At 30.7% G+C, this 27,725-nt stretch overlaps 1 protein-coding gene across 1 annotated transcript in view; it reads left to right on the top strand.

Moving 5' to 3' along the window:
* Positions 1-26,304, top strand: part of Mtpalpha (monolysocardiolipin acyltransferase Mtpalpha) — a 53,774-nt gene extending 27,470 nt beyond the window's left edge. The window contains exons 7-17 of the mRNA XM_067264857.1: positions 3,893-3,995; positions 5,194-5,316; positions 5,402-5,520; positions 10,038-10,204; positions 10,722-10,892; positions 10,971-11,193; positions 13,520-13,729; positions 19,255-19,450; positions 21,459-21,570; positions 25,473-25,563; positions 25,865-26,304. Of these exons, the coding sequence (XP_067120958.1) occupies positions 3,893-3,995; positions 5,194-5,316; positions 5,402-5,520; positions 10,038-10,204; positions 10,722-10,892; positions 10,971-11,193; positions 13,520-13,729; positions 19,255-19,450; positions 21,459-21,570; positions 25,473-25,563; positions 25,865-26,071 (1,722 nt within the window). The 3' untranslated portion in view covers positions 26,072-26,304. The remainder of the gene's footprint in view (positions 1-3,892; positions 3,996-5,193; positions 5,317-5,401; positions 5,521-10,037; positions 10,205-10,721; positions 10,893-10,970; positions 11,194-13,519; positions 13,730-19,254; positions 19,451-21,458; positions 21,571-25,472; positions 25,564-25,864) is intronic.
* The last annotated feature ends 1,421 nt before the right edge of the window (positions 26,305-27,725 follow it).

Here is a 27,725-nt window from a genome sequence, read left to right as displayed (position 1 = left end):
TTGTAGATTTAAAGAAAACTATATATATCAATAGTCTGGTTTTAAAGTTTTTAAAACATAATAACTGAAAAAAGTAATTGTGAAGAAAAAAATATATTTGATGCAAAAAAACGAATTGTTTTTAATATCTTTATTAGTACTAAACTCATAAGATAAAGAATTTTGTTTTATGCATTTTTATATAAATATTATTGACATAGGTGATTACATTTAGTGCGGAGCACACTTTAAGTTGCACTATAGAAAAATCTATTATGCAAAGTTAAATCCTTTTTGAAGTGCATGAATCTTTTTTCTGTTTGGACTTGTTATATTGTAGTTGATGGCAACTTAAACACAGATTGGCTTTTATTTATATTGACTGATTTTATTTCGACAAATAAGGTTTTTTGTTACCTCTCAATGTCTATAAATTTTGTTGCAGAACTCCTATCCATTATAAATTTATAGGAATACTTGTAAATTATTGGTTGTGTAAACTTCTTGTAAAAATGTCTTAAGTTTGGTTAGTAGTTTTTATGTTGATTGACTTTTCTTAAATGAATAAGAGTCAGCTCTGAACTGTGAGGTAGGACTTTACCTGTGAAAGCCACAATTTTTTTGGCTGCTGTGTCGTCAAGGTCATAACTTATAAATATGCTATAAAATCATTATTTTCTTGTTTTTTCAGCTCTAATTATTTGAAATAAAATAGATATACTGTATTTATTACTATACAGGGTGCATAGGAAAGTCCTTTTAACCGGAAGATTCTTGCGAATGGAGAGAGCTACAGCTATGCAAGTGAGGTAACGGTATAGTAAAGTGACTATGCTCGACCTAATGCAAACGACAGCAGCGCCCCTAGTGGCAAAATTTGGAAGATAGGCAGTACAAAACGAAAACAGATAGAGCAAACTTTCCAATTAGAAAGTTTTAGAACATCAGTTAATTAGTACGAAACGACGTGTGATTCACACGGATAAGATAAATTGTCGTTTGTATACCCAAAAATGTCCAAAAGCGATGCATGCCATTTTGTGTGACATTTGAAAGGAATAGCATAGGTGTGAAGAAATACACACAAGTTTTCAAACATACTCTACATTAACTTGTTATCACTGTTTGACAGTTTGCCTTTCCATTGTTTTTTGTGGGATGTTATCAAACTGTATTGACATAAGTACGTATTTTATGCAATAAATTGTACGTATTTCTTCACACCTATGCTATTCCTTTCAAATGTCACACAAAATGGCATGCATCGCTTTTGGACATTTTTGGGTATACAGGCGACAATTTATCTTATCCGTGTGAACCACACGTCGTTTCGTACTAATTAATTGATGCTCTAAAACTTTCTAATTGGAAAGTTTGCTCTATCTGTTTTCGTTTTGTACTGCCTATCTTCCAAATTTTGCCACTATGGGGCGATGCTGTCGTTTGCATTAGGTCGGGCATAGTCACTTTACTATACCGTTACCTCACTTGCATAGCTGTAGCTCTCTCCATTCGCAAGAATCTTCCGGTTAAAGGGACTTTCCTATGCACCCTGTATATAGAAAATTAATCAAATGTTTACAAAATAATAATTTTTTTTTGTTTTTAAATCTGAAATTTAATTATGTTTTTAAACTTAACAGTCATAAACTGTAATATGTTCCTGATTTAAAAAAAAAAATAATAATAACAGATTGAATCTAGTGCGATTTTTAGTGAGATTACAATTTATAAAAACATTCAAAAATCGAAAATTTATTTGCACTACATTGAGAGTTTCTGATTTTCATCTCTGCAGCTAAAGGGTTTTTGAATCTAATTAAGTTATATAGAAGTTTTTACATGCTTTTTGCATTCAACTCTATTATATTGAATGGAGACTATTTTTACTGTTTTCTTTTTTTGAAAATATTTTTATACGTTATCCCTGATTTTTTGATAGATTTTTAGTCCTTGTGAATTACAAAACTCGTCTATTAATAAAATCATCTATAGTTAATAATAAAATGATATTCTGTATAAATTAAGTGCAGTAAATTTAAAATTACCATCTTAAGAAACAATGAGAATACTCCATGTAGAATGAAAAATGCAAACAAAATGGTGACAATTTTTGAAACATTCCTTTGTCTTAAACACAACGATACTATCTAGTAGAAAATATGTTCATTAGAACTTCTAGAATCTCCCACCAGTCAATGCATTCTTCTAAGAAATGCCACAAAAGAAAAATTCAAAAGTTTCCAGCATGTCGGCCATTTCGTAGAAGATTGGAGAGCTGATACATCGGCAAGTTGGGTGTTTAAAGGTTAAGATTGAACATACAGCAAATTTTTTGTGCTGTATGCAATTACCAGATTAGATGAAATGATCTAAACTAGAAGCTCTTAATTTATTCAATAAACCTTGTATTTTTTTTCTTTTTAAGAACACTATCTGCTATAATTCTCTTTACAACATTTTTTGAGGAGCAATACAGAAGAAGAATCATTATGAACTTACCATATAGTCACTTTACATTGACTTAAATCTAGAGTTTGATCCATCAACTCCTGATGACTGCAACTGAGCTTAAGTATAACTGAAATGGATACAGAATTTAGATCTGTTCTAAATGAACAAAGCACAAATCTATTCATTAGTCTTTAAACATTAGCCATTTAATCATTTGTGTATGTCCTGGAATATATCTTCTGGGATGATTTCCTGGTAACAAGACCATTGTTGCTATTATTGCTGCTGCTGTTTTACTTAATGCAGATAACTTCATTTAGTCATTTGTTTATTCTATTAATACTAAGTTTATATTTGCAGTGATATATTTTTGATTTGTTTTACTTCTAAATCCTTTAGTAATTACTAGAGTTTATATTAGTTGTTTAGAAATGTAAGTAATAAAAGCATTATTTCAATGTGTATTTGTCAATAATTAAATACAAAAAATATTTGAACACAACTGTCAATATAAATTATTCTTGCAGAGTATGTTTTCCCAAAATAACTTTGTTACTGAGAATTACTCTTACCAGGTTCTTTAAAATATTATCTTATTTAGATTCTGGTGTACTGTGAGGATGGTCATAAATCAGTGTCAAGGAAATGCCATTTTTGATTTTGCAAAATGCCTAATTCAAAGGTTCTTTCTTTATTGTTATGTAGTGCAAAATATATTGTCCTTTATAAGCTCTTGCTTCATGAATATCTAAAAGATGTGGTTTCTTTTTTTGTTTTTAGTTTCTGGAGACACAAAACCTTTACAGGCAAAAAAAATTTGCATTCCTTTAACTATAACATAGCCCAATTAGACCTTTTAATAGCATTGGAAAAATCATTAAAACTGTGTGTGGTTTTCTTTAGTGATAGCTCCACTTGATGATGTAGTCCAGTCCTACTTAAATAAAACTTCATATCTACAAGTGTACTTAATAAAAACATTATATCTGACATTCAGCAACATAAACACATTTGATTTTGTACATAATAAAAACATAAGAGATCTTTACTAGGTATGACTGTAAAATTTTGTACTTACAAAGATCAGATTTTACCTATTTTCTATTCATTTGACTTGACTTTTGACAGTATTTTTCACAAAACTAGATAAAGCAAATGTATAGAGGTCACTGATTTTGCTGACACAAGCGTTTTGCTACTAATGATAGTGTGATTTGATCAAGAATTAGATCATATATTAATACTGAGTTTCAATACTTCCATGTATTCAAGTTCTGGAATTTCTAATCTTCAATAAATTTTGAATTTTTGAAATCATCTTGTGTGTGTGTGTGTTTGCATGCACATGTGCATATATGTATTCATTTTTTTATTATATAGGCTTATTATTTTAGAAATTAACTTTAATTACCCTTTTTATAAGTGAATTTTATCATGTTTTTTTGTATTTAAAATCTAGATTTCACTTCCATCTGCATTGGATATGATGTTAACTGGCCGTAATATCAAAGCCGATCGTGCAAAGAGAATGGGCCTGGTTGATTTACTAGTCGATACACTTGGTATTTATATAATTTTATTATAAAATTAAATCAATTATACTATTATTATATTTTAAATTTTGTAAGAAGTTTATAAATTGGTTATATGATACAGAGAAAATCCAACCCTAATAGTATATTAATAATTAAATGATACAGATGGGGGTATCAATTGATCAGTTTAACATATAATTTAATATTAAACCAAAATATATACACACAGCATATAAATGTGAGAACCGAGGGGGTTAGCTAAACCCTGCTTACCAACACGGATGGCAAGTCCTGTCACTACATTTTGGAGGGCTATAAATTGAGTGGGGAGTGTGATGGGTAAGTCTATAAGGTGTCCATATCTTGTAATAAACAGATTGACAGGTTAAACAAAACAACAAATTTAATAATAACAGAAGAGGGTTAAATACATAGGGGCAGTTACGTGTTATACTACAGTAGAGCGTCGATAAGTGGAACCAATTGGGGACTGGGGTCCTTCCAGTTAATGATTTGTTCCAGTTTCCGACTTTGTACGAAAAAATACATTAACCTGTCGGATGTTCAAATTTTTCTCCGTTGCGTGTCGCTTTGTGTTGAATTTTTGTCGATTTTAAGCCTAACGAAAATTTTTATAATAATAATCGAGGCTATTGTATCGTTAAAAATTATTTCTGCATTTTGTACACACAAAATAAATATATTAAAGAATATAAAAAACATGAAAATTATACTTTAGAAGTAAATTTAGTATCAAAAACATTTGATTCAGCACGACACAGTCCGACTGAAAATCATTCCACTTTCCGGCCATTCCACTTACCGACGTTCCACTTATCGACGCTCTACTGTACTTATAACTAATGAACCAAGAGAGAGGGCTTACAACCATTTAGCTAAAATACCTCTGAGATGACACTTCAAAGCTCCTCTTCAATTTATAAGAGAAAGTTGAATTTTTAATAAACAAAATTTATTTTTTTTTATCTAACAGAATAAAATTTTGAGTCTATAATATTTTTTTATCTAAACAAATGTTAAAATAATGCAGTATAGTCTAGAGAGAGACTAAATTATATGTATCCATTATGTTCAAATAATAATAATGATTCTTCATAAACAATCTAATAAGTAACTTTAAATGTTGCAAAATTTTAAATTAATTTAAAGTTCAGAAATGATAGGAAGTAGAAAAACTTGTTAAATTATAGTTGACAAATTTTAGGACCCGGACTGAGTACACCAGAAGAAAACACTTTAAATTACTTAGAAAATGTTGCAGTTGAAGTTGCAAGTAATCTTGCTAAAGGAAAATTAAAAATAAGTAGAAAACGCCCATTAGTTGAACGTGAGTATTGAAACCACATCTTATATTTCTGCAAAATAAATTTTTTTAAATATAATTTTATTAATTAAATTTTTTATATTTAAAGGAATTACAAATTATGTTATGTCTTTTCCATATGTGAGGCAGAAAGTATTTGATAAAGCAAAGGCTCAAGTTATGAAACAAACTCAAGGTTTATATCCTGCACCATTGAAAATTCTTGAGGTAAAGATTAGAGTTTTGAGAATTTTTAAATTTAAATTAATATTATACTTGATATAAATTAAAAACATGTATTGAATTATATTTTTTATGGACTTTATTTAATGAAAGTAGGAATTTTACTATGAATTTTTATATTTGTATCCCTTATAAACTCAACATACATTTCACAGATAATATACATACATGTATCTAATATAAATATTAGATTAGATACATTATAATTTCTAAAATTTTAAGCTATAAAAGTGATGATTTTACAAATACACAAGTTAAAATAAGAAAAATAATCGAACTGATATTTTACGAAGCTCAGTAAAGTATCAATATGATAATTTCATAAAAATGATAATTATGTACTCTCAAACTAATTTTAAATCTATGTAAAGTTTGCTTGCTGTTTCATCTATTATTATTTATTCTTTTTGTTCAATTCTTTCTGCTCTGTGGGCATTTTGAGGTCCTTTTTTTCCATAACCATTGTGGGTTTGGTCTGGCCTACAATGGTGGAAGTTGGGTGTTGTGATATGGGGCTTGACATATTCAAGACTTGACCACTCATGAAAAATTTCTAGGCAGTTGCTTGCTCAGAGTTGATTGTTGGCCTTCTAGAGTGAGCTGATGCTTTAATTGCTTCATATATCCATTCGTCACCATTTCATCTGTTGGTTATTTTTTTAAATAAGAATAGTAGAAAATTACTAATACTGAAATTAGATAGTTACTGGATAGTCACTCATTATTTTTCATCCTTCACTTTTAATATATAAGTATAAAAATAGTATGCAAATCTGTAAATGAAAAAACTAGTGCCAAAGCAAATCATTTGTAAAATTAAAATATATTTCAAAATCTTATACTGTCAGTGAAAATGTATTCCAATTTAACTAATAATAGATTTCAAATTGGAAGTTTCAGTACTATTGTTTTATATTTCTATAGACTGTTATTCAAGCTGTAGAAAATTATTCATTACACTTATTTAAAATTATTTTTATATTGAAATAATAATTTAGATGATTTTATCTATGATTGATTTTTATGTTAATAACATTTTTTAATAAGAAACTAATTAAGAAACTTGTCATAAGAAACTAATGACAGATTATAATTTAGAAACAGTGGGATCAGTCTGAAAGCTGCCAAAATTGGAGGAATAAATGAGGTCATTTTTGATCCTTTGTTTACTATAAGTCAGATTTGCAAGTTTATTTGGATAACAAGATGAACTAGTTTCTGTAAGCTTAACTTTATGAAAAAAGTAAGCTACTAGAGTCTAAGATAAGACATTTTGTCAGTAGCAATACTCAATTCACAAAGTTAGTCAAGGAATTAATAATAATTTTGCTATTTGAAATAAAGTCCAATGAGAAAGAATGCTGCCTTAATTCTTAAAAATGTTTTATTATTTATGTAAAAATATAAAAAATTAACAGTTTTTAGATGAAAGCTTTGTGATTTTTTTTTTTTTTTTTTTTTTTTTTTTAAGTATAAGTAATTCATTATATATTTGTATGCATTTATTTTTATTTTTGTAAAATATACTGTTTCTCTGCATATAAGGGTATAAACTGGCACTTTATTCTGCAAAATATCTAAAACATTTGCTATTTTAAAGAAATTTGTATAGTATCAGGAGCATTTTTTTTATTTGACTTTTTATTTTCAATTATGGACCAGAAAGATGTCACCAAATATAACTGATCAGTACACTTAACATTGGTAAAATAGTGTAGTGCTATTATAAGCCAAAACAAGCTGATACATACATAGCATGTTCCTATATTTGAGGTATATCATTGTAAGTGAACAGGGCCGGATTTACCAATCCAGGGGCCCTGGGCACAAATTCGGTGGGGGGTCCCCCCTTTAAGAGTAGGCAAATTTGATGATTTAGAAAATTTACACAAACTACTGTACTTTCAATTAGATTTGAACTAGGAAGTTGTAAATTTCATTTAAAAATAAGGTTATTGTAAACATACATATATTTTATTGTGTAAAACTAATTATTTTAATTTAACTGAAAAATACCCATGTGAAATTTTTTCCCGAAATTTTCCGATGTTTCATAGGTTTTTTCCCGGGTTTGGTTTTCTCTGCCTGTTGCCCTCATGATTAGGCCACACTAGGCTGTCGCGGTAATAGAAAAAAAAATTATGTTTAAACATAATTTTTTTTTTCAGTTTTGTGGGGGCCCTGGGCACAGGCCCCAAATGCCCTTATGTAAATCTGGCCCTGTAAGTGAAGCAGGTTATATGTTTCAAAAACATGAAAACAAGTGATTTTTGCATAAGAGCATGTTCATATTTGCTTGGAAATAGGTAAAAATGCCAGCATCTTAATTTTAGATGACCTGACTGTAAAATGGCTGAAAACAACTAATGTAAACAAAATCAAATGGATAATTTTTGTTTGATGGAAATATGTTTTTATAGTCAATTTATTTTTGTGTATATAAATTAATAAAGTTTTTCCTTAATTTAAACTTAAATCTTTGAAAAATTTAAAGAGAACTTAGATTTAAATTTTTATTTAATCAAAATGTTTGTTAAAATTATCATTTAGTATAAAAAGGTATACCATGTAACATTGTATATCTATATATAAAAATGGACATGTTTGTGCCTATATCTCACTCTGCAGCCAAAACTACACATTGCATGTGAATGGTGTTTGTGTGTGGTAGTAGTCAAGTCTCCCCAAGTCTCCCATCATGCACTATGGTGGTCGCGTTTTGATAACTATAAGGGTGTGGGAGATATGTGGGTTGAAAGTGGTTGACTACAAAAATGTATGATACTTCAATGAGAATGTTCCAGTTTCCAATTTGGTACAGTTAGGGTATGTCATGAAAATGCACACTAAGATGGGATTTTTCGAAATTCCCCCTCGGGGAGAGAGGGAGAGGATTAAGTCTTAACCTGAAGAACGGCTTCTACTGTACTATTTTAGATGCGATTTTTTTTGTTTTTAATTACGTTTAGTCTTCATTGAGTACTTAGGGGTATTAAATTGATAACATTTCAGACATTGTTATAAATATTTTTTATATATTTCAATTTTTTTACCAAATGTTTGAACCGTTTTAAATTTGAATTTGTTATTGCATATTGGTTCGTTTATAGAACGATTGTAAACGTTCCAGAAAATTTATCAAATTAAAAACTGTTAGTTTGATTCTCAGCAATTCTCAGCAGTAGGTGTTATATAACAATTACTATGGTTGTTGAAATATTGAATGTAAATAGGGTTTGCTTGCAAAATCTGCTCGAGCGAAGCCGTGGGTAACAGCTAGTCTACAATAAAATTATATTTTATAATATGCAATATAAAAAAACTGCATATAAATTTACATATTTTTCAAATAAAAAAACTTTAATTTCAATATATTCCCTTTCCAAATGAAAAGTGTTTATAATTTCATTTATCTTATAATCAATATGGGTTGATAATGATGATAATAAGTGCAGAGTCCAAATGGTTAGGAGTTGAAAGTTGAAATTTGGTACACAGTTAGGGTATGTCATGAGAACATACACTAAGAAGGGATTCCCCCTGCAGGGGAGAGGGACAGGATTAAGGCTTACCACAAAGAGCTTGGCTTCTATTATACTATTTTAGATGCAGTTTTTTGCATTTTAATAGGGTATGCCATGAGAATGCACATTAAGAAGGGATTTTTTGAAATTTCCACCACGGGAGAGAAAGGGGGTTAAGGATTACCCTGAAGAACTCTGCTTCTACTGTACTATTTTAGATGCCTTTTTTGCATTTATGCAGAAAATTGGACATATTTTTAGACCCTTCTAAAAATTCTCAACAATATTTAGTGTTCTATTGTATATAAAGTTGACACAGGGAGTGCCTGCACATAAGTTTGCTTTATTCGAACTCTTTGTCTTAATGTTTGATTTTATGTTTGAATTTATATTTATGAATGATTCTGGAAGATCCAGCTTATTTTTTAAATTTAGTAAACCTGAAGAAGAACCCAGAAAGAGTTACGAAAACGTTTATTATTCATCACTTAGTGGTACTATGCACCGGTTAGTGGTTGCAGTGAGTCTTATTTATCATTATCCCAGTGTGGTAAGCAACTATCTAAAACTTTTCTAATTAGTCTTGGAAGAGGGAGGATCTAATTCTTTCATTCAGTGAAAACGGGTAAGATCGACTATAATCTAATAATCTTAATCTTTGCTATCGTTACTTTTTGTCCAAGCAACGCCGGGCTCATCTGCTAATTTATATATAATATACATGTATCGGTGATTATCTTCTTACATAAAATTGTGTGTAAAGTTTCATAAAGCTATTACAAATTATTAATTGTATTCTCCTTATAAGTAGCATTTTATCTGTAAATCTAGATAATGTTTTATTTTAACTTTTAATTTTTAAACTATATTTATCATACTAATGTAATATTTAATAATAATTTTCCATTATGAGATTATTTTATTTCTTATTTGGTTTATTTTTTGAAAGTTATTTTAATGAAACATAATTTCACACAGGTGGTAAGGACTGGAATAGAAAAAGGACCAAATGCTGGTTATCCAGCAGAAGCAAATGCATTTGGAGAACTTGGAATGACTTCTCATTCCAAAGCTTTAATAGGTTTGTACCATGGCCAAACATTGTGTAAAAAGAACAGATTTGGAAATCCCCAAAAAGAAGTGAAGTAAGTAATTATAAATCAACAATTTGTAAAAGCAATTGATTTGAATTTTCTGTATTATACAGAGTATTCAAAAAGGTACTGTACTGTGAGAAATTTGTAATGACCTTAAACTTATATGTATTGTATTACATATAAAACCTGTAAATTGTACATCCTGCTTTTCTTTTTTGCAGTAAAGATTTGTAAGTTATATGATCCATGGACATCCAAGTTATGGGTCTCATATGCAATGCCATGTGTGTAACTTATGTTATTACAAATTTCTCACTGCACAGTTTTTGGACACCCTGTAAAATATTAAGATTTTTGCAGCATTTAGTAATCCTCAAATGCTGAATAATCATAATTTAAGAAGCATTATTTGTGTGTACAGGCACAATGAAGTGACTTCATATGTAAATTAGTATAGTTAAACATTCATGTGATCATTTTGTAAAACATTTGTATAAGCAATTTAACTTAAGGATTTATAAATACACTATTGATGTGTTTTAAAAGCAAATTATTGTGTATTTAGGTCACTTGGTGTTGTTGGTGCTGGTTTAATGGGTGCAGGAATTTGTCAAGTTAGCATTGACAAGGGATTTAATGTGATGATGAAAGATGTGAATATAGCTGGGCTTTCAAGAGGTGAAAATCAAATTCAGAAAGGTTTAAATGATGGTGTAAAGAAAAAGAAGTTCTCTTCGTAAGATTATTTCTGTTTTTATAATTTTTTTTAATTATTATATTATTAACTATATGAATTTTATGTTATCATTTTTAGTTTTGAAAGAGATCATATTTATTCAAATCTTCAGCCAACATTAGACTATAAAAGTTTCAAATCAGTCGATATGGTTATTGAAGCAGTTTTTGAAGATATTAATCTTAAACATAAAGTTGTTAAAGAACTTGAACAAATAATTCCTGAGCATTGTGTATTTGCATCAAATACATCTGCTTTACCAATAAATAAAATTTCAGAAGCAAGTCAAAGACCAGAAAAGGTAAGTTTATACAGTATTGGCTGACAAAATTAGGATACTTTTGTTTTTGCAGTTCAATTAGAATTTTTTAAAAATAGATACACACAGATTACCGAACTGTATCTATCTGTTTATAGAAACATACAGGCTCAGATTATATATATTATTAAAATACAGTATGTGAGTATATGTGCATTTTGTGAAAAAATACTGTTCAAATTCATACTATTTGAAGCAATTATAAGGTAGACAGGAACCAATTATTTGACTTTATATCTGAAAATGTTTAGTAAATTTATAGCAGTGAAATAGTAAAACTATGAAATAACAAAAACTAAATTTGATTTTTCTATTAAATTTTACTGACCTTTCATTATTTTTAAATATGATGCACAATTTCAGTTGGGTAGCAAAACTGATTTTTAACTGGTACAAAACTTATTTTTGTCCTGAAGATATTTTATCACTTTACTTCATAAGATGCTCCATCATCTGCATAAAAATCCATAAATTACAAACTAAACTGTAATATTAAACCATGTTTAAATATTCACTAAAGTTTTATGCTTCTGATTATCATAGTGATACAGCACTTAGAAGTTTAGATTTTTTTAATTTTTTATAAATTTATAATCAAAATTTTTGAGAATTTGAAAGTGAAAATTCATTTCTTTTGAAAACTGTTAAATATGAAAATGATTGATTCTATATTTTCATGAAATTAATATTAGAGAGGAAAAATAGTAAACTTTAAAGGACTATTTTACATAATTTTAATTTAATAATTTATATACAGGTTATGTGTAGGGTGGTCTGTTTATAATGTTATCAAGACATATCTCAAAAAATATGCATCCTACAAAATGCATCAGACCATATTTGTTTGATATCAAAGAGGAAACATAAGACAGCACTGCTGTTGTGAAAATGAGATTAACTTCATTTTCTTAAATGGGCACCCTAATTTTTTATTGCGTATTCTAATTCTACATATAATACTAATAAGCTTTGATATGAAACATTTTTTTATCAAAAGTTACAAGTATTTGAAATTAGTTTGTAGGCTGCATGTTTCCCTAAGTAAAAAATTTATTTGACTGTGATTTGTAAATGATGTGTAATCAGAAAACAATATTTGTGAGAAAAAAATTGCCTTGTTCTATCCAGTGACAAAAGTTCTTGTGATTTTGAAAACCATTGTCATGGCATTCTCAGTGAAATGAAATATGATTTTTAATGGCATGCATTTCGTTTTTATGTTGCAAAACACTGATTTTAACATTCCTGAGCCTAATGCAATTTTTCTAGAACTGATGGGAGAATTTCGAACTACTGCAGCTAAAACACTAATTTCTGCATATTTATTAGTATTTCTTTGAAATTTAGATTTTACTTGAATGTTTCCCATGTAAATAAATTAATGATGTGATGAAAACTCGTAACACGAATGATTTCTAATAGGGAATCTGTTAATGCACGAATTGCAGGCATCCATGACATATCTATTAGTTTCCCCATAAATAAAGATGTTAACTTTTTCTGCAACTGTAAAACCATCTACCATTTTCAATAACTTCAATACTACTGAAACAATGCCATTTACAAACTTCATATTTTCTGATCTTTAATAAACTTTTATCTAAAACAATTTTTGGGGTTTTTTTTAATGTAAAATTAGAATATACAATAAAAAATTGGTGTTCCCATTTAAGAAAATAAAGTTGGCCTCATTTTTACAGCAGTAGGACCATCTACTATGAAACTGATAGTGCTGTCCTGCATTCCTGTTTTTGTAATACGTTAATCATAAATTCAAAAAAAAGCCCAAATATTAAATTAACTCTATTTTAATAATTAATTTAAAATTTTAACTTTGAATATTATTAAAGTACAGGATACTCTTGCTAATCTGAATTAACTGTTGTGTAGGGTGGTTAGATTAGTGAAAAATTTAGATTTAGCAAACATATATAAAGCAAACAAGTCAAAAAGGATTATAGACAAATACATTCAGTGGACTCTTATTTTTCACCCAGTAATTCAAGATAATTGTCATGTCAATTGATAAAAGTCCTGGTTAATCCAATACTGGATTAAATCCTGTATTCAGTAAATGGAACAAGCAAATTTTCAACGAATACATGAAGAGAACAATGTATACAACTGCCTTATGTAATTACTTTTAATAAACTGAACACTAATAAATGAGAATAAAACTACTATACATTGTGTTTTTTATTCATAAACTGTTAAATGTTTTTTCTCACTTATTCTTTTGTTTTTAATATTTTCAAGTGAAGATTTTTTTTAAGGACAGTTCAATTAATTTATTATTTTTAATTCTTAGGTGGTTGGAATGCATTATTTCTCTCCTGTGGATAAAATGCAGTTATTAGAAATTATAACTACTGATAAAACTTCTAAAGACACGGCAGCAGCTGCAGTTAGTGTTGGTCTTAAACAAGGAAAAGTTGTAATTATAGTGAAGGATGGACCGGGATTCTATACCACTCGAATTTTAGCTCCAATGCTTTCCGAAGCAATCTCTCTTCTACAGGTATATGAAATTTTATAATTCTGACATAATTTATTATTAACATTTTACTGAGATGTTAACAAGTAATTTTTATTTAAAAATTATTTAGCATCAATAATATTTCTACATATAGATCTTAAAATATTTGTTGGTATATTTCTGTAATTAGACCCAAACAATTCTGGAATTTTTACAGCATAATAATAATAATAATAATAATAACTCTCCCGTGGTCACCACCTGGTCGTGGTGGGAGAGCCCAGTAATTTTACTGATCCATAGGGCAATGCAGGCTGGAGCATAAGCTCCTGGTAGGGACACCCATGCCAGTAAGGTCTATGGGGAGAAATGAAGCTAAGAGTGACCACACCCACATTCTGTGGAGATATTCATCATGGTAATAACTAGATCAAAGTGTGATACCGGCTCGGACGTCGCCCGGGTTAACAAGGTCCGCGTTCGTGGGTTAGGCAGAGGCTCACGTTCGAAAAATAGGTCACAGTCTCCCTTGGTTACTGGTGGCGAAAGCAGCACCGGCCCAAGCATGGCTACTGCAATGCCCTCAACAGATGTGAGGAACCAACCCAGCCTTGGTGTTTCTGTGGCAATGCATCCACAGACCACAAAGGCTGGAAAACCACGCCAACGGATGAAATGGACAGTAGAAATGAACGAGTTTATCATCCGTACTTATTACATCATCACAAAACTCGAAACAAACATGACAGCATACAGACAACAACTACACCATAGATTCACGCAACAGTATCCTCATCTCACTGTCACCGAACAAAGGGTTGTTGATCAAAAAAGAACAATTATACACAACAACCTTATTCCACAAACAACACTTGAACTTATCAAACAACAGGTTGCTGATCAAATACATCAACAGACAGAAACATCTAACATTAATGAAGATCATGTAACCTGTCAGGATAATCCAGCAACAAGCATTGATAATAACACACATACAACAATTACCACTAATGATACTACAGACACTTCCTCATCCATCACTGATAACATAGACTTGGATTTAGTTAATACGCTCTCACTTATATTTCAGGAAACACTCACTAAATATACAGGTACAGATCCCACACAACGACCACGAATACCAAAAATCAACACGTCAAAGAAAGTAGGAAAAACACTAAATTATGTAAACACTCACTTACTACCACACTACATTCATTCAATTTCTACACTCTCAGACATTCATACATTAGTTTATGCTGGGGCAGTCACAGTAGTGACACACCATGGACTGAAAGTACAATCACAGACAAATACACAGAAAACACAATTCTATCACAAGCCTGCCTGGCAGAGAAGAATAGAAACACAAATAAATGACATTAGACAGCAATTAGGCAGGCTGACACAATACACTAAAAACAACATAACACCCAAATTAAGGAAACAGTTTGTAAAGGTCGCCTTTGGCGGCCTGTGTCAAAGAAACCGCCCGACTGAGGTAATTGCTCCCACCTGGGGTCGGGGCCATAAACGGCCGGAAGGATCAAAGGTGTAGCGTCTCCACTTAAGGGACAATGTGTTGGCCACGTGCCGGCCAGCTTGAGAAAACAAGAATAAATAAAGCACGGACGCAAATGTGAGCTACGTCGGCGGGGGATAGGGCGGACGTCTTGGAAGGCTCTAAGAAGGGGAAGGAAGTGATTGGTCGCAGGAAGCAGTGCCAGAATCCCTTAAATTGGAAGGGTGGCAAAAAAGCGAGGAGAAAGGGCGAGGGACCTGGTACGTGGCGGTCTCTAACAACAGGCAGACCTTTGAGGCGGATAGAGAGAGTGTTCTCCTCTTGGAAAGTCCTCTGGAGAAAGGTTGTTGTAGAGACGGACGGCCACGAGGTTAAGCCATCTCCGGAAGAGTGACTCGTGTTCCCAGGCCAGCTAAGTCGACGTGCTGCATCACAGCTTCGATACTGTAGTGTACGTAATGCTATTACATAGTGTATATCTTTGTAAATATTTGTAAATAAACTGTATATAACTAATTATCGAGTGTGGAGGTGTGACTTTCAACGGACCATCAAACGGACAATCTCGAGGCGGAAAGAACGACTCGGGACGGAACATTTGTAAAGATCACGTGACGAGGAAGAAGGATCTTCACTCAGTTCAAAAACATTTTCAAGAAAATAAAAACACACACAAAACATGAACATCACAACACACGCATTACAGAATACATTGATACACTAAAACAAAAACTTGCTGCCAAAGCACGTAGACTCAAACGATACAAAACATGTACACTACGAAAACAACAAAATAAATTATTTACAAACAATGAAAAACTCTTTTACAGACAAATTAATAACAAAGCAAACACTGATACACAGCACAGTGGCACACCAACAGAAGAAGAACTCACAACATATTGGTCTTCTCTTTGGTCCAGTGCTGTCACGCACAATGCTGAAGCAGGATGGATCGAGGAGGAGAACAAAAACTTACACAACATACCAACTATGCCCTGTGTTGAAATAAACATACATGATTTCCAATACACTGTTAACAAAACACACAACTGGAAGACACCTGGTGTAGACAACATTCACAATTTCTGGTACAAAAAGTTCACATCACTGCACCAGGAACTAGCTAAACATCTAACACACATCATCATCAATCCACAAGACATGCCAAATTTTCTTACTCAGGGCATCACCTACATGAAACCTAAAAACAACAATACCACAGACCCCACACAATACAGACCAATTACATGTCTTCCAACACTCTACAAATTATTGACATCCTGTATTGCAAACAAAATATACAAACATGTTGAAGAACACGACATTCTAACAGAACAACAAAAAGGTTGTCGTAGAAACCACAGGGGATGCAAAGAACAGTTACTCATAGATTCAGTCATTCTACGGCAAGCACACAGACAACACAGAAACATACACATGGCATATATAGACTACAGAAAAGCATTCGACAGTGTTCCACACAGTTGGCTGCTACATATCCTACACATGTACAAAATACATCCATCACTCATTGCATTCTTTCAAAACACTATGCAGCACTGGAGAACAACACTACATCTCAGGGTTAGTAACACTTCCATACAAACAAACCAAATTTTTATTAGGCGAGGAATTTTTCAAGGAGATTCCTTGAGTCCTCTCTGGTTCTGCTTAGCCCTGAACCCATTATCCAACATGTTAAACAACACGCAATATGGTTACAATATTAGACACAAAAAAACAACACAGTTTACACTGTCACATCTCATGTACATGGATGACATAAAACTTTATGCATCCACACAAAAACAACTTCATCAACTCCTACAAATCACACATTCATACACCAAGGACATACAAATGGAATTTGGCCTAGATAAATGCAAAACAGTTCACATAGAAAAAGGAATCCTGAAGAAAGAAGATTTTGCACTTGGAAATGGAGACATTATTGAATCCATGGAAGAGGGCGAGTTCTACAAGTATTTAGGATTCCAACAGGCCAAACTAACAGAACATACACAAATAAAGCAAAGATTAATTAAAGAATACCAAAGTAGGTTAAATGCTATTCTCAGAACACAATTAAATGCAAAACACACAGTTAAAGCAATAAACACATATGTCATCCCAGTACTCACATATTCTTTTGGAGTTATACATTGGACTCACACAGATCTTGAGCAACTCCAAAGGAAAACAAGAACAACACTTACTAAGCATAAACAACATCATCCTAAATCCGCCACAGAAAGATTAACCCTTCCACGTAAAGATGGTGGGCGTGGCCTGATTGACATAGTTAACCTTCACTACAGACAAATACAGTCACTGTGAGAGTTTTTTTATGAAAAACAAGAAATATCACAATTACATAAAGCAGTAACTCTAGCAGACTCGAATAACACACCATTAAACTTACACTCACATAATATGGACACAACACAACATATAAAAAGCATAGACACCATTAAGCAATCGTGGGCTCGAAAGGCACTCCATGGCAGGCATTCTTATGATCTGGCCCAGGATTTTGTTGACAAAACTGCATCAAACAGCTGGTTAGCTCGGGGATGCCTCTTTGGGGAGACAGAAGGATTCGTGATTGCCATACAGGATCAGGTCATAAATACTAAAAACTACAGAAAACACATACTCAAAGATGCAACACTCACAAATGACACATGCAGAAAATGTCACGTCATGCCAGAAACTATACAACATATCACCTCTAGTTGCAAGCTCTTGGCACAGACAGATTATTTACACAGACATAATCAAGTAGCAAATATAATACACCAAGAGCTTGCAAAGAAACACAAATTAGTAGACATCCACGAACCATACTACAAATACATTCCACAGACAGTATTGGAAAACAACACGCACAAAATGTACTACGACAGCCATAATCACAGATAAAACAATTTACCACAACAGACCAGACATCACACTCATTGACAAACACAATAAAATCACATACATTATAGACATATCCATTCCAAACACTCACAATATACGAAACGCAAGCACTGAAAAAATTAGCAAGTACACAGAACTCGCCCAGGAAATAAGGCATCTGTGGAGGATGGATAGGGTGCTTATTGTACCTGTTGTTCTCTCCTCTACAGGTGTCATACCACACATATTACACAAAAGCCTGGGCACATTGGAATTGAATAGAAACACATACATCATACTGCAGAAAGCCACTATATTGAATACATGTCATATTGTGAGAAAATTTCTGAATACAGACACACACACTGATACACTTCTTTAATTTCTGTTTTGTTTACTGTGCCTTGACTCTGGTCCGACATAGTACACAGCCACCGGTGTTAACTGAGTATATCTCACTTAACCCAACATAATAATAATAATAATAATAATTTTTATAGTATTTATGTAATTTTTCCTTCAAAGCCTCAGCTGCTAATAGATTGAAATTTCTATCACTGACAACTGATATACAGGCTATTTATACCTTTAATGTCAGCTACTAATCTGTTTACAGTATCCCTATCCCAATCAGTTGCTCATAGCTCTTGAACATTTATGCTAAAAAGAAACAATGATAAATCAAGTCATCTTGAAGAAGGAAACATCTTTCTCTTTGTGGAGAGTTTTGAAGAGCTCTTCTTATGGAAACTATTCTGGGCCATAAAATTTATAAATTATGATTACTTCATTATTACGTTATATATCACCAAGATAAAACAAAGTCTGAATACTGTGCTAAATATAGTTGAAATATCCAATGCTTGGGTTTATAAAGTGTACAATGCAGGTGAAAAGTGCACCAACAAATTGAACATTAATGAAGAAAACTCTAATTACAAGAACACAAGTTACAACATCAACATTCTGTCCTACAAGGACAATAGAAGAATACATAAGTATGATCTTTTTAAAAATTTCTGTGAATATTTGTGCTATCTACATCCCAAAGGTGCATAAAATGTACTAGTGTGCTTCTCAGGTTAATAAACAGAATAGAAGTGTTAAATTTAACAAAGTTAACTTTTTTTATTTCTTATAGGAAGGTGTTGAACCAAAGGAATTGGATTCTTTGACAAAAAAATTCGGTTTTCCAGTCGGAGCAGCAACTTTAGCAGATGAAGTGGGTATCGATGTCGCTACACATGTTGCTGAAGATTTAGGCAAAGTGTTTGGACAAAGATTTGTTGGTGGTGACATTAATGTTTTGAAAGAGATGGTTTCTAAAGGATTTCTAGGTATTATTTATGTACTTTTGACTTTCTTTTAGACTAGCTTCAGTTTTATATACAAAAATGTGGCTTTATATTTTACATATGTAAAGGTAAGTTGTAAGTTTCCTCTAAAAAATTTAATAATCACAAATAACCAGTTGGTAGAGATTGCAGACTTATCAAACTGTGATGGAACCAATTAATTGAGATGACATCAAGAAGATAAGACACTTATTTTGGAATGCATTTTGGTCTTTACTAGACTATCCTCAACCACAATTATGTAAATACAGATACCTACAACATTTAGCTTAATGTATAATCAAACCTTGTTTAAGAACAAAATTTTGAATGCCATATTTGCTTCGATTTATATACAATAACTCTGTTTCCAAACAAGCTACTCTGCAGAGCTGGCCACCAATGGTTAACTTCCTATACTTCCTATGTTAAAGAAAGTAGAAGGCCCAATCAATCAATGACAGTACTACAATTCAGTAGTGGTGCTGATATCCACCTTGCTTCATTAGATGTCACAACATGAACCATTAATGATGCTGTTATTCAAATTAGATTTCAATGCACGTGTCAGTAAGATACTACTACCAGTTTTTGGTATACATTATAATTCAATTTAAATCAAATTAATTAATAAAAACTGCATTAATTTAATTTGCGTAATATAAATGGCATTCAATAATTTGTATTTAGAGATGCTTAACTGAAATTAAATAACAAAAATTTATTAATTTATTATATAATATAATAATGTTTAAATATAATATTTATTAATACTAGGTAGCCAGTTAATTAAAATTAAAAATAAAATAATTATAAATAAAATTTTGATTTTTATACTGAAACTAAAATTTAATTTAATTAATTTTGATTTTATTTTTAATGAATATTGAAATTAAATCAGTTAAAACATAATATTTGGGAAAGTGTGGATAAAGTACTTGTTGTCTGTCTTGATTGATTTGGCTATATTTTATCCAGACAGTTGGGTTTCTATTTATAGCACTTTTTGTAAAATGTTGGTTTCAGTTTCAGTTGGCAGTGATGAAACATTTTGCTTTTAATATATGTATAAAATGGATATAGATAATATTATATTGCATTTGTAAGCATTTTTATGCATGAAATGCTGCTAAAATGGTGGGGGAAAAAGGCTTTGTTTTGGAAGTCTGGAATAGATTAACATATTTTACATTGTTTCTTATGGAAAAATTTAATTTGAGAACAAATCAGTTTCCAAACAACTTTTAGGAATGAGTTAAGTTCATAAACTGAGGTTTGATTGTATATAAAAAATTTTACAAAGGGAAAAACAAGCTACAATATTTCACATAATAGTTATAGGTTACATGGGCATACTGTAACTGTTTGTACTTCTGATTGTTTGAACTGTGAGTAAAAATTGCAGACAATTCCTCGTGTGACAGTGTTAAGTGGGTCCATAGTATTTAACAGCAGTTCCCCTTGATGAGAATTGGTAGACAGGATTTACTCACTTCCTTCTAAGAATGTTCATAATATTGCCTTTAAATAAGTTTTATTTCTGTTTTTAATATTTTTTTTTTTTCACAATTTCACACCCTTTGGAATTGCAGCACCTGGCTCCTGCTGAACTAACATAATTATATTTAATTGCTTTTACATGTTCACCAATACGTACATCTAATGGATGGCCAGTTACACCAATATATGAATGACTAGGTTTAAAAATGAAATTAAACATATATACTACATGCTGTTTTTTTTAAAAATATTGTTATTATTTACTATTGTTGGTTTACATAATTCATTAGCTATCAGCTGTCTTAATTCTGGGCTAACAATGATGTCAAACATTTTCACAATTTTTTGTAAAGGAATTAATATTAGTCTATTTTAAATTCATAGTATACTATTAACAGAAATGTTACTGGTAAGGCTTTTTCGAGTATGAGATGCTTTATATTTGAATATCATTTCATATGTGTAATTCTAGATGTATTTAACATTTAATTATTTTCATATTTTTATACAGGTAGAAAATCAGGTAAAGGTTGTTACATTTATACACCTGGTGTTAAGGAAAGAGATGTTAATCCAGAAGCAACTGAAATCATGAAGAAATATCTTAGGCAACCAAAGAAAAAGTAAGAAGTTTTATTCAAAAATATATTAAAATTTAACTTAGTAAATCTAGATTTGTATCACATTTTTGTATTTGCTATGATTAACATAAACAAAGGAAAAAATCTACTTTAAACATCTTTATGCTTAAAGTGGAATTCATAAAATTCAAAACACAACAAAAATGATTGAAAAGTTTGTTTTTAGTGATAGGAAGTTCAAAACTTCCATTTGAACATACCTGCCAGCTCATTTTAGATCATCTCAGGCAACTTTATAGATATTTTTAATTTAATGCTTGTTTTGTTTTTATGAATTTCTTTCATTATCTTTCTGTTAATATCATCACAAATTAGATAGAAAACAAAAAAATCTATATATAATGCAATATAAAAAGAATTAGATTTTATCACTGTAAAACTTAAAAATTTAGGTATTTTTTGCACATGAGCAATGATTGCACAATTTTAATCAATTTTCAATTATTAGCTTAGAAGAGAGAATATGCTATACACATTCACATCATCTTTTTCTCTTTTACACTAACAGGTGCTTTAAATTAAAAAGCTATATTTTCTTTAATAATAACCTTTTCAAAGACACTGAATAAAAATCCTGCTTCTTCATTTACTTATTTTTCATTATTTAACAGTTGAAATAACAAAGGTTTGTTTTTATTTAATTTAATTAAACTTAAGTTGAACTATTGGAAAAGTTAATAATATACAGAAATAACTGAAGGATAAAATGTACATTGTTAACAATAAATCACAAGTTTTCAGCCTATTGAAATAGTTATCAAACTTCAAAAATAATTTTTGTTATAATGCAATATTTGGTTTTTGGAGCCCAATGATTGTCCATTAATTAGGTTGAAAACAAATTGAATTTCAGAAAGATTTTCCGTGTTTGGAAATAAATGCACACCAATAGTTTAAAACACAAGATGATTTAAAATAAACTTTTCAAAAGTTCAGCACTAATAATTACTTTTTGAATCTTTCCCTCATACTTTACTTATCACGGTGCCTAGTCTCAAGTTATATGAGAATATCTTGTATCAATTTGTTCAGTGAATAGACTTGCTAAAGTTTGACATGTGACACACGCAATACATTTATATTGCTACTCACGTAACTTGATTTTCTTGATATCCTGGTTGGCCTAGTTTCATCTCTCTTCTAGTCAAACTTCTGCATAGTGCCATGCTTTTTAACCTATCATATGGTCAAAGTTTTCTCCATTGTGTGTGATGCCATGTTGAATTTTTGTCAATATTAAGCCTAACAAAAATTACAAGTTTTTTTGAAAAGAATAATTGTGGCTATTGTATCATCTGAAATTATTTTTTTAATTAAATATTGTACTCCGCTCTGTAAAATACTTAATAAATCATCAAACACCTGATGCTGAGAAATGTTTATTAAACAAACATTAATATTTTCGACCCAATATGATAGGCCATCCTCAGATGCAACCAAAATTCGAACATATTTGAACTTAACATTTAAACAGCAAAACATTCAAACACTTCTACATTTAAATTTAAAATAAAATACTAGATAAATTAACGAATAAATAATAAAATAAAACAAAATATACTAATTGAACTAATACAATAATGATGTAAATAATATAATAAAATAACAAATAACATATGTAAAATAAAATAAAAATGAAATAAATGCACAAAAATGCTTTTAAGTATAAGGGCAGGTGTGGGCTAAGAATATTTGTGTTTTAGTTTTTCTTTTATGTAGAATTTCCATGCAGAAGTTAGTGCATCTGCATCCCTGGCATTAATACAACCATCCTTTAATTTACTTTTATAGATTTCAATTTTTTCTTTGTATATTGCTAATGATGGGGAATGCATTGCCCTGAGGATAGTCGCTTCATTCCATTTAACCACAGAGTCTTCTGCTTGTGCCATACAGGATAATATTGCATTACAGTGCCCTTTATTAATGTCATATTTGTGCTCCTTGATTCCAATAGCTAAATTCCTTCTTGTGACCTCAATATAGTCTTCCTTAATTCCTAACTCCTGATTTCTGATGAAATTTTGTATATGCCCGCTTTTTCTTTTCTTTCAATTATGTCTTTATCATTTATTAAAATATTGTATAAATTAGGCGCTCTTTTACAAACTATTTTTGAGTGTTTTTTGTCCGACACTTCTTTTATGATGATCTTGATGTTTTGATTATAAGTAAACTTGGAGATTTTAAGCTGATTTGTTTGGGTTCTCATTCTATTGCCTTCTTTATATTTTTTAATTAGTCCTTCTATTGTACTCTTTTTATAGCCCAGGTTTGAAGCTGTTTCTTTGATTCTATTAATTTCTTTGATCCTGTCCAGCACATTACAGCAATATGTATGTGCTCTTCTAATGAGTGCATGAAAAATGGACAGTTTGTATCCATAGGGGTCATTCAAGTTAGCCGGAATGTATAGTGGACTATATGTTGGTTTTATGTAGATACCTGTTGTTATACCATATCCTTTCAATTGGATGTCTGTATCTAAAAAATGTATCTGTTTATGACTTTCTTGCTCTAGTTTAAGTTTTAATTCATCATTGTTGCTATTGTTGATTACCTGTCCAAGTTCACTTATAATCAAAACATCAAGAACATCATAAAAGAAGTGTCGGACAAAAAACATTCAAAAATAGTTTGTAAAAGGGCGCCTAATTTATACAGTATTTTAAGAAATGATAAAGACATGATTAAAAAAGAAGAAAAAGTAGGCTTATACAAAATTCCATCGAAAATCAGGAGTTAGGAATTAAGGAGGACTATATTGGGTTCACAAGAAGGAATTTAGCTATCAGAATCAAGGAGCACAAATATGACATTAATAAAGGCACCATAACACAGTATTATCCTGTATGGAACAAACAGAAGACTCTGGTTAAATGGAATGAAGCAACTATCTTCAGAGATATGCATTCCCCATCGTTAGCAATGCACGAAGAAAAAATCGAAATCTATAAAAGTAAATTAAAGGATGGTTGTGTTAACACCAGGAATGTGGATGGACTATCTTCCGAATGGAAATTCTACATAAAAGAAAAACTAAAACACAAATATTCTTAGCCTGCACCTGCCTTTATACTTAGAGGCATTTTCGTGTATTTATTTCATTTTTAATTTTATTATATTCTTTACATCGTTATTGTATTAGTTCAATTAGTATATTTTGTTTTATTTTATTATTTATTCGTTAATTTATCTAGTATTTTGTTTTAAATTTAAATGTAGAAGTGTTCAAATGTTTTGCCATTTAAATGTTAAGTTCAAATACGTTCGAATTTTGGTTGCATCTGAAGATGGCCTATCATGTTGGGTTGAAAACATTAATGTTTGTTTAATAAACATTTCTCAGCATCAGGTGTTTGATGATTTGTTAATTATTGTTTTATTTTGCACAAACAAAATAGATATATTAATAAATGTAATAACCAAAAAAATTATATTTCGAAAGTTAGTTTTAATATAAAACTTATAATGACTAGCGACATCTAGTTTCAAAAACATTCTGATGCTGAATCGAGATATCTTGGGTCAACTGGTCAAGGTGAGGACCGCAAGATATGTCGGGAATAACACAAGACAGGTTAAAGCATTTGTGGCAACAGTCCATTCACAGGTACTCATTAATGTTAAATATATAATCATTCAGTATCTGTGAATTACTAATGTACAGTTTTGCATTGCAAGCAACATTACATATAGTAATAGTCTTGTGATTGGATGATAATTCTTTACAAATGAGTTTAAAAGTCTTAGTGTCTAAGTCTCTAACTTAATCTCAAACAACATCATTTGTTTGCTTGTTTTTTGACATGTTTACTATTTAATTGTGTTATGCTGCAGTTAATATAATTTTGCTTTGTGTAATAAAAATTTTAATTTTTTAGACACACAATTGAAGAACAACAAATGAGATTAGCAACTAGATTTATCAATGAAGCTATATTATGTTTACAAGAAGGAATTCTAGATAATCCTGTGAGTAGAGATAATTTGTCTTAATTTATTCTTTATTTACTGCAGTAAAAATTAATTTTTATTGTGTCTATTTTTTATTCTGTCTAAAGAAAAACCCTCTGTCATTTTTATGGAAGTATGCTAAAGTTTTTAATAATCTACATATTCAATAAAGTTAATATAGCTTAGTTTCAGCTGTTTTTTGTAACTTAGCTGAAAATCTTCAGCATTTGATTGATTATGATCTTCAACATTTAATTAATTATTATTTTGTTAATTGTGAAAATTACATGCACATTAATGGAAATTCTTTTAACTGCAGTTGGAAGGAGACATAGGTGCAGTGTTTGGTCTTGGTTTCCCACCATTCCTCGGAGGACCATTCCGTTACGTTGATTCTTATGGAGCGGATAAGATCGTTCGTTTTATGAACGAATTTACAGAACTGTACGGACCTCAGTTTGAACCCTGTCAGCTATTGAAAGACCATGTCAACGATCCGAGCAGGAAGTTTCATAGTAAAAAATAGTGAAATACACGTTAAAATATTTAATAAATTGATAAGGAAGGAAAGTAAAATGAGATTTGTAATTGGTACAAAATAATTTTGTATTCAAATTCTAAAAAACTTGTGTATATTTTTAAGTATACAAAGATGTGTCGGGACTATTTTCGCAAGCATAGTCATTTATTACGGTTATCATGTAGCATATAATATTTTTACTATTTTTTATTGATTGAAAAATAAAAGTTATACAATTATTTGATTTATTATAGACTTCAAAAATATACATTATAAACTTACGTAATTTAGGAACATAAATTAACTATTTACAGCACTCAACAGATGAATGGCTTTTAAGATGAACTAACCTTTTGTTGATTACATTGTAAACAACTCAGACACTAAAGCCGCAAGTCTAAAGATTGGAAAATTACCAATTCGAAATGCATTGTTAAATAAGCAAAATAAAGAGAACTGTTTTAATCTCAGTCTCTGTTAATTGTGCATAATTAAGAAAGACGTGATAGATATTACTAGTCTCACTAATTGAAGAAGAAACCTTTAATTGTAACTTTTTAATATGCTGTCCAGCCCGATGAAGAAGTTAAGTCCAGTTTTGTACAATGCATAATACCCTTAAGAGTTCTCTCAGGATATCTTGGGACACATCCAATAACAGATGCACAAAATAAATTGAGATTAAGCATTAAGCACAGATGCACAGATATACAAACAACCCAAAACCTGATATATTAGTAATATGCCAAAGACTGCCGGATTAAATCTGCTTGCTTCTCACAACTAAGCCCGTATGCGTAGTCGTGGTTCAAAGCCGTGGCATTTGATTCTTAAATGCTGAAAGAAGTTTCTGAGGAAGAAGCTTAGAAGTGCCATTTGGAGGCACTGCAAAACAAATGCTATATGCTATTGCTTTTTGCCTTTTTCCATCAAAACAAGACTCCTTTTCGGATTTCTTTGTTCCCGAAAAAACAGATACTAACGTAGGTTAAGCAAAGGGAGATAAAGTGAATTTTTGAAAAGCAGTGGTTACTTGTGTCCATAAAATTTAGTGTTGCTTGTTGCAAAAGTATTAATCACAAAAATGTATTAACTTGCAGCAGATGCCGCTCTTCTAGGTTGATGCTGGAGTAGTGTTTTTATCCCTCCTGTTATAGCCAGAACTGTCATCAAAATTCATTTATCTCATAGTAAAGACGGTAAAAGTTCCGGGCTCTTGCTATTATTTTCAATAGAAGATCAGAGAGTTGAAAATGTTTCGAAATGCATATCCTCAATGAAAGTAAAAATATATTAGTTAAATTCTCGTAGTTAAGAGTAAGAAAAGTGAATTTTACATTTTAGTATTTATATAAGTAAACAGTAAAAAAATTGACTAGTGTTCTGTACAGCAGAGTTTTGACCCATTTAAGGTTTCATATTTGAAGTGAATGGTGGAAGAGTACTTTGCCAACAAAATTGATATACACAAGAAATCATAATGTACTGTACAGTACTAATTTATCTTGACCTAAAAAAAGGACTACAAGTTTTCAAAAATTTAATTTGGTGACTTCTCACTACATTAAAAATTTTTAAGATGTAAACCTATGACTAAAATCAACATTTTTCGTTTGTTTTTAATAAATGCAACAATTTGTATTAGAAGTGGGTAATTCCG

This window comes from Centruroides vittatus, unplaced genomic scaffold, assembly GCF_030686945.1.
Source record: "Centruroides vittatus isolate TY-2023 unplaced genomic scaffold, ASM3068694v2 contig_1048, whole genome shotgun sequence".
Taxonomy (NCBI): Eukaryota; Metazoa; Arthropoda; class Arachnida; order Scorpiones; family Buthidae; genus Centruroides; species Centruroides vittatus.
The sequence above is the reverse complement of the archived record's forward strand: the minus strand, read 5'-3'. Positions and strand labels throughout refer to the sequence as shown.